The 16,569-nt window shown below is 32.9% G+C and overlaps 1 protein-coding gene across 3 annotated transcripts in view; it reads right to left on the reverse strand.

Annotated features, from left to right (window-relative positions):
• LOC124357556 (organic cation transporter protein) overlaps positions 1 to 16,108 on the reverse strand; it is a 44,233-nt gene extending 28,125 nt beyond the window's left edge. Inside the window, exon 1 of one of the 3 annotated variants that reach the window (XM_046809468.1) lies at positions 15,918 to 16,108. Coding sequence is in view for 1 of the 3 variants with exons in the window: in XM_046809467.1 (XP_046665423.1) it covers positions 1,806 to 1,834 (29 nt within the window). In the remaining 2 variants the exon portion in view is untranslated. Of the gene's footprint in view, positions 1 to 1,805; positions 1,948 to 5,277; positions 5,395 to 15,917 lie in introns of those variants that run through there. The other 2 variants (XM_046809469.1, XM_046809467.1) reach the window with 2 other exon arrangements.
• Positions 16,109 to 16,569: the final 461 nt, after the last annotated feature.

Here is a 16,569-nt window from a genome sequence, read left to right on the forward strand (position 1 = left end):
ATTAATAAACTTGTAACTGTGTTAAAAATCCACACATAATAGCACGTATTCCACCACTGGAGATATTAACAATAAGAATATGACTATTGAAAGGCATTAATAATGAATTAGCTCCAACATATGAAGACGAGTTGTTTTTTCCTGAAATTTTTGCAAATGATTTGTTATTTATTACATACTTTTATGATGATTTGGTGTGTACACTTCTATTATTTAACAATGATTGAAACCCAATTTGATGAAAACATGTGAATGAATAATATAGCAAGATACCTCGAGAAAGATTTTATTTGTAGACTTGAAACTCAACAAGATTTGAGTTTATTTGTCAATGAAACTTCATTCTACACAGACAAGAATAAGTTTTAAATTGTACACGTCCAACCGTGGAATATGGCTGAGCGTCCTTGAAGCCTGAAATCACTGACGAAATTTCTCGTTTGTTTGAGGGAGGATGTATGTAGTTCCCTTCCGTATGTTTGTCTGTCGATCTACCTGTCAATATTGAAATGAGCTGTACGTTTGAAAATCAGCGAAGCTTTTTGCGCGATACTTGGTGTGGCGTACTCTTACCTTGTTGTTATACGATATTGCTATAAGTAGGATCAGTAAGAAACATCATTCCAGGACGGAGTACCAAGGCTACAATCTTGACCCACCGTCAAGTAGAGTGACCTACTTGGGTGCTGGGTTAGGGTTGCATTATTGCTTCACTAACGTACAACCGGTTCGTTTCTGATACAGTGACATGGCACTGCGAGTTCCAAAACACTACACACAGCATGTTAAACTAGCATTTATAGACTAATCAATAAAACTGTTTAATATATAATGTTTAGTTTTTTTTTTAATTGTAGGTTAGTCATAATAAACCACGAAGCATTCATTATAAAGGGAGGCACATACGTATAGGCATCAGTAATGTAGCTGTAATGTACTTTACAAATATATATATATACATATATATATATATATATATATATATATATATATATATATATATATATATATATATATATATATATATATACGATGTTGACACTTCACTTTTACTAATAAGATTTGAGGTGTCGTGTGTAATATTGGGGTGTGACGTACACTGTTGCAACCAATGAGTTACAATGGTTTTTATTGGTGTAAACTGGAATTTTTTAGTATTCATTTATCAAACAATAAGTACCATACAGAAACACCTATTAGTACAGTATAATAAAACCGCTTGAAAACAATTTAAATAAATAAAAAACGAAATCATTGTAAAAGAGTTATAAATATGAACATGTTGTCTGAATATGTTAGTTTTATTCATAAGGTGGATAAAACACTATATGTATTTTATGAATTATGTAGATCTGTCCGTGTTATATTATTACCTTGAAGCTTGTAGGGACTAAGGCACTTTAAGTTGTAGCAAAACTTTATACTACAATGCTATGGCACGGCCCGCAAAAGAACGACGCAAAGATTATTACGTCATGTGTAATATTTGAAATTTGTTGATAAATATCGCAGTCACTTATAATCCTTGACAAAATTTGAGTGAAATCGTGCTAAAATATCCCTACTACATTTCACACAAAATGTATTGCTTATCATTTCGTATTTGGTGAAAGTGCCGGCAAAGTCATCCACGTGACAACGCCCACCTAAAAAAAAACACAATAGTACTAACCAAACTTTTAAAATTGTATGAATTAAATTATTTAACCCTAACCTTCAGACGGAGGATATTGCTACTACCATGCCAGAAAATGGCGATACGTAAGTGTTACTTGGTTCAGTTAAAGAGAGAATGAAGAACTTACTTTTTGGCGGTCGAGTCTGCTGTGACCATGGTGGCGCGCGGGAGGACTGTGGACTGCGCAACTTCTCTGAGTGGAGCAGGGAGAGTGGCGTGATCTCCAGGAATCGGACCTACCCCAACACTCCGGCTATTGATCTCCAGGCCTGCCAACCTACGCTCTCCAGCGCTAGATTTCTCAGGTCACAACAATCGCCAGTCCTCGCCACATTGTTGTCACACTTGCCAACTCACCGGGTTTTCTGTATCCGAAGCGGCGTCGTACCTATCGACGCAACGGATGCAACGCGCGATACTTTGAACAGTCGTATGACTCATTATTGACTGAGTCTTCGCTAAAGCCGGACAATAGCACGAGTACACTGCGCCTTGTATAAAAAATACAGCGAAATAAACGAAGCAACACTAAAAAATTGAAGTAACTCCTCGTTCTTCCAATAAATCGTAATGATGGTTATGGTATACTTATTTTGAGATTCAATCTACTGAAGAATATGTGTAAGATACTTATTAGTTCAAACTAATATCATTATACAACCTGAGTATTGAGAATATACTTACTTGGTTAGGTATTGTTCAATGGGAAAATGTTTTCACGTAGCTTTTTTAACACTTCACAGGTAAAGTATCAGAACACTTAGACAAAAACGTAAAGACTTTATCCTTTTTATGCTGTTTTACTTGTATTTAAAAGGGTATTCTTTTAATGTACACAAAAACAAGATAGGAGTTCTCACCTTTTCACCTTGGTTGCACAATACGTGCCGCGGAACAGTATTTGCTAAGTTTGCATGAAGTGTACTCGTATAATTTATTTAATTAGGCTACATGTTTCATGTTATCAATGCTAACATGTATTACAATGTTTCATGTTAAAATGTCATACTCGTATACTCAGTTTTTTATAAAATTATTCAAGGAGTATCACGTTGCCGTCATGGTTATCTATAAGACCAATACAAACTGTTCATTAACGCTCAGCCAAATCCAAGGAGTAATATTAACCATAATTAAACTTGATGTTGCCTATATAGAAATGAAGATTCATGCATAATTCCAAGTCCATAGGTTTTGTTCTCGAGATATCATTTGGACAAACATGCATAATTAAACTTTCCAGCCTTTCAAGTGATAAGCTATAGAATAGAAATATAAAAACCCGAAACTTGTAGATTATGGGAGTTGTTTTGTTTTACTGTATAGCGTATATCATATATTCAGACCACTATTAACTGTACTTATATTTCTATATCATTGTACTATTATTTTATGTATTATATTATATATCACTCTTTTTTATTTATTTAATTTCATAAAAGATAAGTTTGATAGCTGGACAGTTGTTAGGATATGTTAAAACACTTTGCACATTTAGCTAGATTTTTATAAGTTATTTTGAAATTATACTTAAAATAGAAACAGACAATAAAATATTACGTTTTTTATCTTAAAATATATTACTTTAATAGATTTCAATAACAAAAAATTAGAACTATTCTGTTTGACAATAGACACTGCTGAACGAATATCAGTGTTGTATTTAGTACGCCTACGAGCAGTATAACAACAATCTTCCTGAAGAACATTTTTCAGTATTTCGGTCTGGCTTTTGCAGCGGGATTCCTGTCATTATAGAGATAATATCGCGGAGTACGCCTCTTGAAATTTCTCTGGCGAATAGGAGAATCGCCCTATTCAACTCTAAGACATTATAGGAGACATTAATTCAACTCTAAGACATTAATGACGGTCTGCAATTTTTAAATAAAATGGAAGGGCTATAACATGGTAACGAAACTTTCAATGAATTGCTACTTGATGGAAACTAACAAACATGTCAAAATAGTTTTTCTTGAATAATTTAATCTTAATACTTTTTATCAGAAAATCAAATTTGAATATTTTGAAGAGGCAGTTTTAAAATTATATTATAAGATTATCTTGGTGTTTTGAAAACTGAATACGTTAAGAAAGGATTTACCGGTTTATATTTTTGACACACATCGGCAGGAAATCTAATTCTTGGGGGATTTTAAGATTTTATGCTGCTGTATTTTACGTTGAAGTAGTTGCAAAGCAGATAATTTATAGCATCAATATATGTTTTTTCGGACTGTTTAAACTGGATTTGTAGATATTTGTGAATTTATTCAACTTGCTATGTGACGTGTATATGGAAATAAAAATAACAATATATTAATTCGTTCCATTCCTTAAAACGAAACGTTTTTCTACATTTGTGAGATTTTTGGCGTACTAAACAAGCTAATGAAGTTTGAAATTTGTATTAACGCCTTAAGAAGTTCGTAGCTAGAGCTAAATCAGTCGTACTGTTAGCGCGTTACATGCGGTACTGTGGAGATTGTACTGTGCTGATAACATTAGTTTCACATTAAGTTAGTTCGTCATATGGTAAGCGTACAAGCTTACTTACAATAAAATTGAAGCTGAAGTGCTCAAGTGTCTGAATTTTATTGTTTGTATGACTGTTGACAGTAAAATTTCATCAGAAAGTAGCTGGAAATGGTTTTATTGACAGATTGAATATAAAAAATACGACAAGACACTAAATAAATCTAATTTTGCACTCTGTGCGCGCACGTGTGTGTGTGTGTGTGTGTGTGTGTGTGTGTGTGTGTGTGTGTGTGTGTGTGTGTGTGTGTGTGTGTGTGCGTGTGTGTCAAATATAGACTCCACCCGTAACATGAACGTAAAACTTTGTAGAACTAGACCTAATGCCTAAAAAATAATTCCAATTTACATTTCACATTTCATCTAAGATTTCGTTAGAATTCAGTATAATGACGTTGAATCCACCCAATAATAATACGATGTACTAATATTTAGTACAGAGTAGTATAGGATACGCTGTACACATGCGATGTAAAAGTGCCAGACCAAGTTGGCGGCGCTTAGTTTTCCTGACCTGTTCCAAAAGACTAATAGTACTTATGTATGAAGATGTGGCGTTTGTAGATTCTATGTTAATACACTTGCTTCCGTATTATGAAGTATTATTCCATGAGTCCCAATTTCTTTCCACGTTATACACCAATTTACTATTAAACTGGCGAGATAAAGTATATAAAAAATGCATATATTTTGAACTAAAAAATGAAAAGAAAAAACGTTAGGGCAACGTTATACAATGTGACAAACAAAGGCTACCAAGATGAGTTAACGACAACAGAAACATCAATTTTCCTATCTCATTATAATTTATTTATCTTTTACCTTGTAATTTATAGCTGTTATAAATCATTGCTTAATCACAGGAAAATAAAATGACAAATATATCCAGTGGCTGAGATCTAAATATGATACTTCTACTGTAATTTTATGAATCGCTTTTAGAGCTCTCAATATCCAGATTGAAACTGGAACTCATTCAAGTAGTTCTAGTCGCATTACCAACCAATCTTTATTTTGAAAATTGCATTTGGAGCTAATTTTAACCTATATTTATTTACGATTACCTTTGTTTTTACCCACAGAAATTTCACGACATAATGCACAAAACTTAATGTGTATGATATATAAATATGAAACACAAAACTATTTACGTCACCAATAGTTTCTAAAACACGTCACAGACCGTCCTACCGGTAGCAGTAACAATCACTCACTGTAAGCAATGATGGGTAATGGAGGTTTAACTGGTTAGTAACAGATGTCCTTGTCTACTGTCCGGTTTGTTGCATAATTGAGGTTTTATTGCTTTTAACCCTTTCCTGTTTATACATAAGAATATTGCACCCGAAGTTGTAATAAACAATAAACAAATATGTAATGTCTTTATCAATCAGGGCATTATATTGTCATTAATATAAGTTATTTAGTAACTCTGAAGTTATAATAAACAATAAATAAATAAGTAATGGCTTTATCAAGCAGGGCGTTCTTAAAGGTATACAATCGTGTCTAACAAGACAAGTGTTTTAATTAATATAAGTTTATTTAGTAACTCCGAAGTTATAATAAACAATAAATAAATAAGTAATGTCTTTATCAAGCAAGGCGTTCTCATAGGTGTAAAATGTTTAATAAGACAGGTATTGTCATCAATATAAGTTTATTTAGTAACTCCGAAGTTATAATAAACAATAAATAAATAAGTAATGTCTTTATCAAGCAAGGCGTTCTCATAGGTGTAAAATGTTTAATAAGACAGGTATTGTCATCAATATAAGTTTATTTAGTAACTCCGAAGTTATAATAAACAATAAATAAATAAGTAATGTCTTTATCAAGCAAGACGTTCTCATAGGTGTAAAATGTTTAATAAGACAGGTATTGTCATTAATATAAGTTTATTTAGTAACTCCAAAGTTATAATAAACAATAAATAAATAATGTATTTATCAAGCAAGGCGTTCTCATAGGTGTAAAATGTCTAATAAGACAGGTATTGTCATTAATATAAGTTTATTTCGTAACTCCGAAGTTATAATAAACAATAAATAAATAATGTATTTATCAAGCAAGGCGTTCTCATAGGTGTAAAATGTCTAATAAGACAGGTATTGTCATTAATATAAGTTTATTTAGTAACTCCGAAGTTATAATAAACAATAAATAAATAATGTATTTATCAAGCAAGGCGTTCTCATAGGTGTAAAATGTCTAATAAGACAGGTATTGTCATTAATATAAGTTTATTTCGTAACTCCGAAGTTATAATAAACAATAAATAAATAATGTATTTATCAAGCAAGGCGTTCTCATAGGTGTAAAATGTCTAATAAGACAGGTATTGTCATTAATATAAGTTTATTTATTTAGTAACTCCGAAATTATAATAAACAATAAATAAATAATGTATTTATCAAGCAAGGCGTTCTCATAGGTGTAAAATGTCTAATAAGACAGGTATTGTCATTAATATAAGTTTATTTAGTAACTCCGAAGTTATAATAAACAATAAATAAATAAGTAATGGCTTTATCAAGCAGGTCGTTCTTATAGGTATACAATCGTGTCTAACAAGACAAGTATTTTCATTAATATAAGTTTATTTAGTAACTCCAAAGTTATAAAAAACAATAAATAAATAAGTATAGGCTTTATCAAGAAGGGCGTTCATATAAGTATAGAATTTTGTCTAAAAAGACAGTTATTGTCATTAATATAAGTTTATTTAGTAATTCCGAAGTTATAATAAACAATAAATAAATAAGTTCTGTATTTATCAAGCAAGGCGTTCTCATAGGTATTAAATGTCTAACAAGACAGGTATTGTCATTAATATAAGTTTATTTAGTAACTCTGAAGTAAAACGGACAGAAATGTATTAATATTTAAGCATTAATTTTACAGTCTGATGAAAAATAGTATATAGCTTTTGGCCACAGCAGGGCTATAATTAATGTGTAGTCCAATAAATCGAAATACAGTACCAGCTATCTCAATTTCTAGAAGTGCATTGATATGTGTAACTGACCATCCTGGAGAATAATGCTCATGCTCATTCCATGCCAAAACTTTCACCGGAGATATTCAGGCTTTCCAGTCAGAAGTATTTAGTGGACTACTTGAACTGTTAGTGCGTCACAACGTTTCATGTTCGCTAACACTTTAGCACTTACACTGTACTCTCTGGTGTGGTCAACTTTATTTATAAACGTAACAGTGCTCTATTGCGAAACTAGTAAGAACGGCGTTATTTTCTTCGGTCATACTGCAAGCATTAACAGGATATCAGATTACAGGAAATATTACTGAACAGATAATCTTTTATTATTGAAGACACTAGGAGTATTGGAAACTAATCTATAGTTTGATTTAACTTCATTGAGACGATTGTCAAAAAGATTAAGTTCATAATCAAAAATGACGCCGAGAACTTCTTGTGAAGTAAGTAACCAGGGATTTGTATACTAAGGCGAATTTTGGCGGCCGATTGGTACAAAACAAATTACTTAAGGTGGTGCAAACAATTTCAGGTTTGGGTAATATTTTTGAGTTACATTTATAGTCCCTCCAGATAACTCGCCTGAATATAGAAAAGGAAGAAAATACTTTCTATCACTCCAAAAAAATTACAGGAATTTAAAGTAAAAATTTGGGTAATTTTGTATTTAGGCCCAAATAAAAATTACTGGAAATGTGAAATGTCTGTATTGTGTTGGCCTATATGAGTGAGTTTTGAGGAGCGACATGTGTTTGTGTGTAAACAATTTCCTTAATTGACACGTTATTTCCTTAATTTATATCATAATTGAAAATATGAATTCTTTAAGTCATAAATGAATAGCATGTCCCTCTCAGAAGCTACTGTAAAAAAGTTGTAATTTTACTTCAGTCGTTTTTATCTGGTCCTGATTACAAAATTGTTGAAATTTCCGACTTTAAATAAAGTTTCGTGTAGTTTTACGTGACATTATAGAAAAAAATATTCTACTTCTTCTGTGTTTAGGGAAGTTATCAAATAGCTGTCTGAGAATTTAGCATTTTTAAACACGTCTTTCCAAAACCAAAATTGATAGCAATATCTTAAATGCAAGGAATAACAGCTAGTAGAAGCTGATCATCCGACCACCATCATCCGACACTCAACAAGTCGGATTGTCAGATAGCATAATTCAAGTAACCACAAAAATCCTTCTTTAATATCGCGAAACATTTAACAGATAAACCAGGCCACTTCATTGATTTGAAAATACTACGGACGTGAAATACACTCATGGCAAAGGTCTATAAAAGTTATACAATTAAAGTAAATATACATGAAATATTGAGGTAAACGTTCTGCTAAACAAACATGTGGTTTGCAAGCATCGAAACTCTTCTATGTAGTATAACGAACTGCACAGCAGATAAGACCTGGTGATAAAAAAACATCTGCCCACTCTATGAAATGGAAGTTCAGTACTGGTACAGTGAGATCAGTTTTTATTACTGAATTAATAGTAAGTGATTAAAATGATTATATTAGTAGTTTGAACATTACATTTAGAATATTTAATAAAGAAATTAGATTGTATAAAGCATAAACATCCTCAGAGTCACAAAAGAAAATTCAAATTGAATACGGGTTGTGATTGCCCGAAATAATTAACACATGATTATGCGATTTCAGACTGTACGTAATTTTTTTGCTAATAATAATCGACTAAATATACATAGGCGTCAAGAGTTTAGTTAAGTACATGTAGTTAAAATAGTTAAGTTGCTACTGTGGTGATAAATGTATTTTGTTTACAGCATGATTTAAAAGACAATTCATTTAGTTTCTTTTCTACATATTCAATACAACAGCAGTTTTGTATTTAATTCGCAGTCCGAATGTCTGAGTTGCTTGAATATATAGTATCCAAGTAATTTAAAACCAAAATAAAAGATTAAAGGGACCAAAATCTAGTTGTCCTTGGTACTGTAATGTTAACAAATTATATTCAGAGTGAACCAGTCAACCTTGGACCGTAATACCTACTATGAACGCTATTGCTTTCCTGTAGTAGTAAAAAGTTACTACTATTTCACAAAATGTTGTCATTAAAATTTATTTAAATTCACTTCAAAATTGTTAACATCAAAATAATTCTAGGGTGTTTCTAGGAAAAGTTTTTCATTAGCATAGATAGACACTGCAAAACATATTATAATAAATGTATCATACGTAGTATATTGGGTTGGTCAAAAAGAAATTCATTTAATACAAAAAAAGTCTTAGACAATGTGTAGTAAGGAATGATTTAATACTGCGCAACACAAGTTATCTACTTTGGAACGAAGGAATAGTAGTATAATCATTATTACAATTCCATTTTCATTCGTCATTAAACGTACACAATGAATCAACAGAGACAGAACCATGAAACATAATGGCGGAGCAGTGGGAAGGATGCCAACAGGCGGCAAGTGCAAATTTTGCGGACCTACTTTACAATAATAATTCGATTTATTAATGATTCAATAGGAACGATACGGAAGTTTCACTAGGAAAGGTTGATAAATAAGGCCAAGACCGTTTCTGCATGGCAGACCATGGCAATTGTGCAGGTTCTGGATCAGCTGAACAGCAGTCACACTATACAAACATGCAGCCTTAAACAGGATAGTATACAATCAAGGATACATTCGACAATGATTGTAATCAGGCCTATATACACTCTAGTATTGTAGGTTAATTGGCTGAGCGTTAGCGAAGCCTATCACTCGAGGGACTGGAAAAATTTAACTTCTGTCTGTCCACACAGTATCTCAAAAACGAACTGACCGATGAACTTGAAATTGTGCATGGAGCTTTACTTTATGAGGAACATTCAAGGTGAAATGAGGTGTTCAATAATGGTGCATATCACTCCACGGCATTTTTCTGAGCGTTATCGAATATTTTTACATCGATTTTATGATGGCAATGAGAAAAAGATGAATAAATAAATTTGTAAATAAACTTAAAAGAGATACTAACACTTGTAGCCTAACTACTCCATAGTTACAACTTCAGTTTATGGTGACTTGGTGTGTGAACTTTTATTATTTAAAAACTGATATGAAACTCAATTTAATGAACAACAATATGAATGTACAATGTAGCGAGATATCTCGAGAAGATTTCATTTGTATACCTCCATGATACGTAATTTCTACATAGGCAAAAATGAGTTCTATGATGACGCATATCTAACCATGGAATATGGCTGAGCGTCATTTAATTCTATCATTCAGTAGGCTGATACAATTTCTCTTTTGTTTGCAAAGGATGAACAAAGTCCTTTTCCGTATTATTGTCGTTCTATCTGTAAATAATGAGTTAAAGTTTGCATTTAACCTCAGGAAGCCTGTTACAGGACACGTGGTGTGGTGTGCTGTCATCCTACCTTCATTACTGAAGCACAATTTATTTCGCACAGAATTCAAGTGTATTTACAAAACACTACACTCTGGTAAACACTCATATATAGGGTATATGTATGTAATGTATGTTTAATGTATTTAATGTATGTACTCATATAGATTTAATGTATCTTTACACTGCGTTCCTACAGCTTAATACTTACCAATTTTCGCTGCCTGGAGTACCTTACACTTTTGCTCACAGACTGTAACGTCGCCTCCTTAGTACTACAGTATATCTATCTATACTTTAGTTAATCCATCTTCTACCACTATTATTTTATGAATGCCAGAAGAGGATATAGGCTAATACTAGAATGTTGATACGCAACAATGAAGATATATCTCACTAACCTTGTTAAGGGACTAAGTCTTTTTATTGTATTTATAACAATAAAGAGCGCCACACTCCACTTGAGGCTGAGAGAACTGATAGATAATGGTGGGATTTGTCTAATTGATCATTAACAAAGGATTAGACAATCATCTGAGAGCATTTTGGTGAATTTCCATGGAGAAGTATTTTAATTTTAATCTCTTTTTCCGTAACCCTTCCAAAATGTTTAAAAAATAATACGTAACGGTTTAAAATATGTTGGATTAGTATGTGACTTTGTTATTCACCATAAACGAACATCAAAAGTTATAAACGCGGAAGTGATTAATGTTAAAGTGATATTTGTGGACTTAATACGAGTACTTCCTTCAAAAGTGTATATTATTTGTGCCGCGGTGAACTTTCTCAGGTTACTCAAATTCTTTAAAATAATAATAAAGCAGAATTCGAATTGGTCTGACGTGTCTTTGAGTAAATCTGATCAAAATTCGATCCTGAATTGATGAATTATAAAAAAGAAAGAAACCTTCAAAATGTGTATTGTTATATGATGTTCTTAATTTGTTTCTTAAGTGTGTTTGTGTGTAACGGATGGATTTTAATGTATCTTTCATTACTTAGCAAGTACAATAAACACATCTACGATGTTTCTGTTAACAAAAAGTCAAATATTCAAAGTAACTCTTGTTTAAAACTCAAATTCGGAACGGCCTTCTTCTACACTCTTGAAGACACTAAAGTATATTAAAATTATGATTCCTAAATGACATAAAAATCGTAAAATTGATGTTATATATTATTTTTTATTATATAAAACAAGTATTTTAGTAACCAAAATGTAAACAGTGACGGATTTCAGGTATCAAAGCACCTGGTTTTACTAAGGTAAAGTAACAAGTAATGGTTAGATTCTCAAATTACTATAAAACATAGTAGATTCTCATAGGTCTACGTACTGTAACTCCAGTCGGGAAAGTATACAAAAAATCTAGATAATTATTTAAAACTTTTTGATAATCCTAAAGTACGGCAGTAATGGTTCAAATAGAATACTTTATATATTTCCAATACTAATTATTAAAGGAAATAAGCATCCACGCTATGGCTTATGGATATGGCTTTATTCTATTTAGAAAGGACACTTTGGTTTCCTTACTTGATATAATACATCGTCTAAAATAAACGTAGTAGGAATTGGTGGTTATGAAACCAAACAATAAAAATATAAAATAAGTGATTACAGAATAAGAAACGCAGTTCAATTCTTGGGTGCATATCTGAAACGATGGAACACCGCCAAGAACAGCTGGTGCGGCCGTGTTTACTGACAGACATGCTCGTCCATGCACTAGTGTGGTTGGACTGACTGTCATAGAAAGCGATAGTTTTGCTTATTGACATTCTTGCAGTGTTTGTTTATCCTATAGATTAATTAAAAGTCAAAAATTTATCAAAAATTAATAAAAAGCTAAATATATTCCTTAATATACAATTGTATTAGCTGAGCGTTATCTTAACCTATCAGTTGAGGGGTTGGAAAGATTTCATTTTTGTCTATCTGAATCGTTGTCTGTTATATCTCGAACTATAGTGTAGACTGGAAATTAATCTTGTAGCTTCAGTTCTATAAAGGCAACACCGAGTTTGATGATTGTGCATGCCAATCCATGCGATTTGGCTGAGCGTTGGCAAACATTACATATTTTGTCGTTATGAGTAACCATGATTGAGACGAGAAAATCGCAGTATAAATAAATTTGTAATCAAATTGAACACAATAATTTAACATTTTAACATGTGACATAGTAAAACATGTAGCCTAATGAAATGAGCTATGACTTTGCATGCAGCTTCAGCGAAGCCTGTTACGCGACACAATGGTACTTTGTATAAATATGCAAAGAAGTATCTATTTAGTATTCATCCTATGTTGTCCTGTATAGTATCAGTGACCGCTTCGTCACATACAAGTGTATACATTATGTGCCATGGATGTTAATGTTATGTCTCTTATCAGCTAATGATGGTTATCTCATGTTGGAGGTAGCGATTAAGATCATTGACGAGTCCCAGATGGACACAAGGTCTCCCGGAGGTGGACATCATAGAGTAGCTTGACCTCACATCATCTAACTTTATCAGGAAATGTAGCAGTTTGGTTATCAGTTATTCATTGAAGGCCAACTCCAAGGGTTTTATTGCCAAGAGGAGTTTGAAATGAATGTTGAACGTTGTAACTAGTATAGATTTTACTATCAATTAAAATGACTGGCATTTCTGAAATTTACCTGTCCAGACTACAAGAGTGAGTGACAACGAGCAGCTATTCACTAATTCTGTATACTATTCTCTAATCATATGACATATGTGGAATGCAACTATGGACTTGAACATTTGCATAAAACGTTAGCATCGCGTGTGGTGCACTCCTTGTTTGTTTGTATAATATACAGGAGCGAGAGAAAATTTGGATTGTATAAGCATACAATCAAGTCTTTCGTAAAATCGATACAGGAATTTCCTCTAAGTAAGAAATTTGTCGTCAGTCGCTTTAGTGTTGTTGGAGGTCTAAATGGGAGGACATCAAAAAGGTTAAAATATGAAATAAAGTTTCGCCTAAAATCATTTTTCTTAGAGCCGACCGTCACACACATAAATAATAGTTATACTGTATCAGCGTGAGACTAGGAGATAGACAGACTAAAAGATTTTACTTTCAGCCAAAAACTCGTCACGATTTGATTGGCTGGCGTTGTTTTGTTTTTAATTTTCGTGTCTGACGGATTGTTTTGCGTTCGGAGAAAAAGTTTCTTTATATTTTTTTACTATTGACTTCACATAAACTTGATGTGTGCTCATAAAATTCAATATTAGTATTCAGTTTGTGGACTAATAGAGAATATAAAACAATACTAAACGAAGAGCAGTGTATTCAATGAATATTATCAGTTATAGATTAAGCATATCTGGCTTATAAGCAATATCCTGTAGAAAATAGATATTATAAGAGTGATGATAAGAGAAATTATTTAATTATAAGTAAAAGTCAGACTTTTTATAATGCTGTTTTAAACTATATGTAAATGTGTATTTTTTATGACCACCATTGCCCGCATCATCAAAAATAGTGAGTAATATCAAACATATAAAATATGAATGATAAGAGCTGGCACTCCTAAGGTAATGAATTTATTCCAATCATCTAGTATGGTAATATTTTCTATAAACATTTTTCACTTTATTACTGTGATTATACATCTTCAATGTTTAGGACAAAGCATCAGTTAACAGATGCATGCTAAAGCGTTTAACATTACTCTTACTTTGAAAGTCCACCCGATTGCTCAGCAACGCGCATGCAGTTAACATAAATTCTTCGTGGAAATAATTGGATCGTAGTTTGTGTGTTAGTGGTTGTGAATTTACACACCGAGAAGTGATTTCTGCAGAAATGGACTGAGCCTAAGTAAATATAGACTAATTTTATGTTTTAAAGTATAGAGTAGACTGTTTATTTTCTCAAATTTACTTAAATATACAATACAATAGACTATGCATGGGGCATTACAATTTAATGGAAAAATTTTCTCCTGGTAACGATTTATAACTCATTCAATTGCCAACTTTTTAAACGTATCATCAGTTACCCGCGGCTTTTCCCGCGAATGCTCTGCATCACACTGCATCTAACATTTCATTGAATAATTCCAAGGATCTCAGTAACACTGGAACTATTTTAGACCAACGTGACGAAATTCTATAAAGTTGATGTCCTTAACTTTCTTAGTGAAAGCATTTATAATATTATACGATGGAGCGTAAAATAGACACGTTGTCCTTCGACGAAGTTATGTCATTAAAATATTGCATTTAGTGTCTGGGTTATTGCTTTGTAATTCCACTTGCAGTTGCCCGCGGCGTCTCACGCAATTTCGCAGGCTTTGAGCACTTCAGGTTCAGGGGAATATTTCCGACACCAATCAAAAACCGAAATGTACAGTCCACAATTAATCGCTCAGCATAGTTACTGTAAACAAGTACAAATTAGTATCCAGATACTTTTCCACAACCCGAAGTGTTACCTTTACAAAGATATTCGTGTATTTCATCATAATTAAAGTACCTAATACATACAATTTAAGTCACGTTTCATATACATATGCTCCTTATATGTTTTTTTTTCATATGATTAATCCAAATAATATTGTAAATGCAATAGTGACTTTGTTTGTTACGTTTTCACGCGTAAACTCTTCAACCAATTATACTGTAAGTTTTATATGGCTACTCTTAAGGTAACTGGCATGAATAAAGGCCTATTTTAATTGTTATATGTGGAGGATACTCATTATATTATTAACTAATGAGTTTAACTCGAGTTTAGCCAAGAGCCATAAATGAGGTTACTTTAATTTTTAAAACAGTTTCACAATATTATTTTCAATATTACACTTAGAAAATTAAAATAAACTGGTCGATTAATTTCGATCGAAATTGCCATAAGGCAAGTTTATTTTTAAACAAAATTAACCAAACCAAATAGAAATGCAAAATTGTGTAATTAACTAAAACGGTGTTAATTTGTGACATCTTGCCAGTCAACACTACAAAAGAGAGACGACCTCCAATTCAACAGTGATAAGTTGATTAACAAAAAGAGGAGATGATAATTTGATGAGCTGAACTGAGCAGGTTTTCCGGCTAACTTACGTCAGTTTTCAGTCCAATCAATAACTTAAATGTCATCAATCTATACTCTGACCAAGAGGTTATAACAATTATTTAGACTTACAGTATTTACACACATAATGGTAAAATTATTTGAAAACAAATACGTACTCCCACTTTGAGGGGTGGGAGGGGCAACAAACCATTGAAGATGGCGCTGTACACTAAACAACACACGCCTGAGATAAACTCGTGTGGCAGTATAGAACTCACCAATCACAGATGAGCGTGGGTCACACGGAGATCAGAAGGTTGTGGAAGAACACGGACATCCAGAGGTAGACGTAGATGGAGTAGATGATGACACAGGTATAAGAACAGTAGAGATACGAGTCGAACATGCCCGCGAACTGATGAAGGAGGAGGGGGAGTGAACCGAGTGATAAGGCTCGAGTATACGTGAGAAGAGTGTAAGGTGAAGACACGAGGCGGGTAAAGTCCACTGACCTAGACCCAGATAGCGCCACGCCACTGCCAGAGAGCGGAGCTGCGACGGCGCAGTGGGCACAGAGACAGAAATACACTGCGTCAGTAGTCAGCCGACTGGTTACGTCAGTGGACAGACACAGGCAGAGGTATACACGAGAGACTTACATCATACTCTCCGTGTCAACCGTAAAATTAGATCAATTTTTCAACACAAACTTAATTGACTTTATGATAAAGCATCGTCATACTTACATCGTCAAAGAGTGCTTGATTAAGTGAGTAATATTTCAGGAAAGAATTGCGATAATAGTAAAGTATCAAACCACAGATAGCAAAACTGTTCTCTGATTAGTGCAAAAACGATGATTTAGAACTGCCAGCACAGTTTATTTAGTTAAGGTTCATTGACTCGGCGCGGCGGGTTCCACAAAAACGA

This window comes from Homalodisca vitripennis, chromosome 3 (assembly GCF_021130785.1).
Source record: "Homalodisca vitripennis isolate AUS2020 chromosome 3, UT_GWSS_2.1, whole genome shotgun sequence".
Lineage (NCBI taxonomy): Eukaryota > Metazoa > Arthropoda > Insecta > Hemiptera > Cicadellidae > Homalodisca > Homalodisca vitripennis.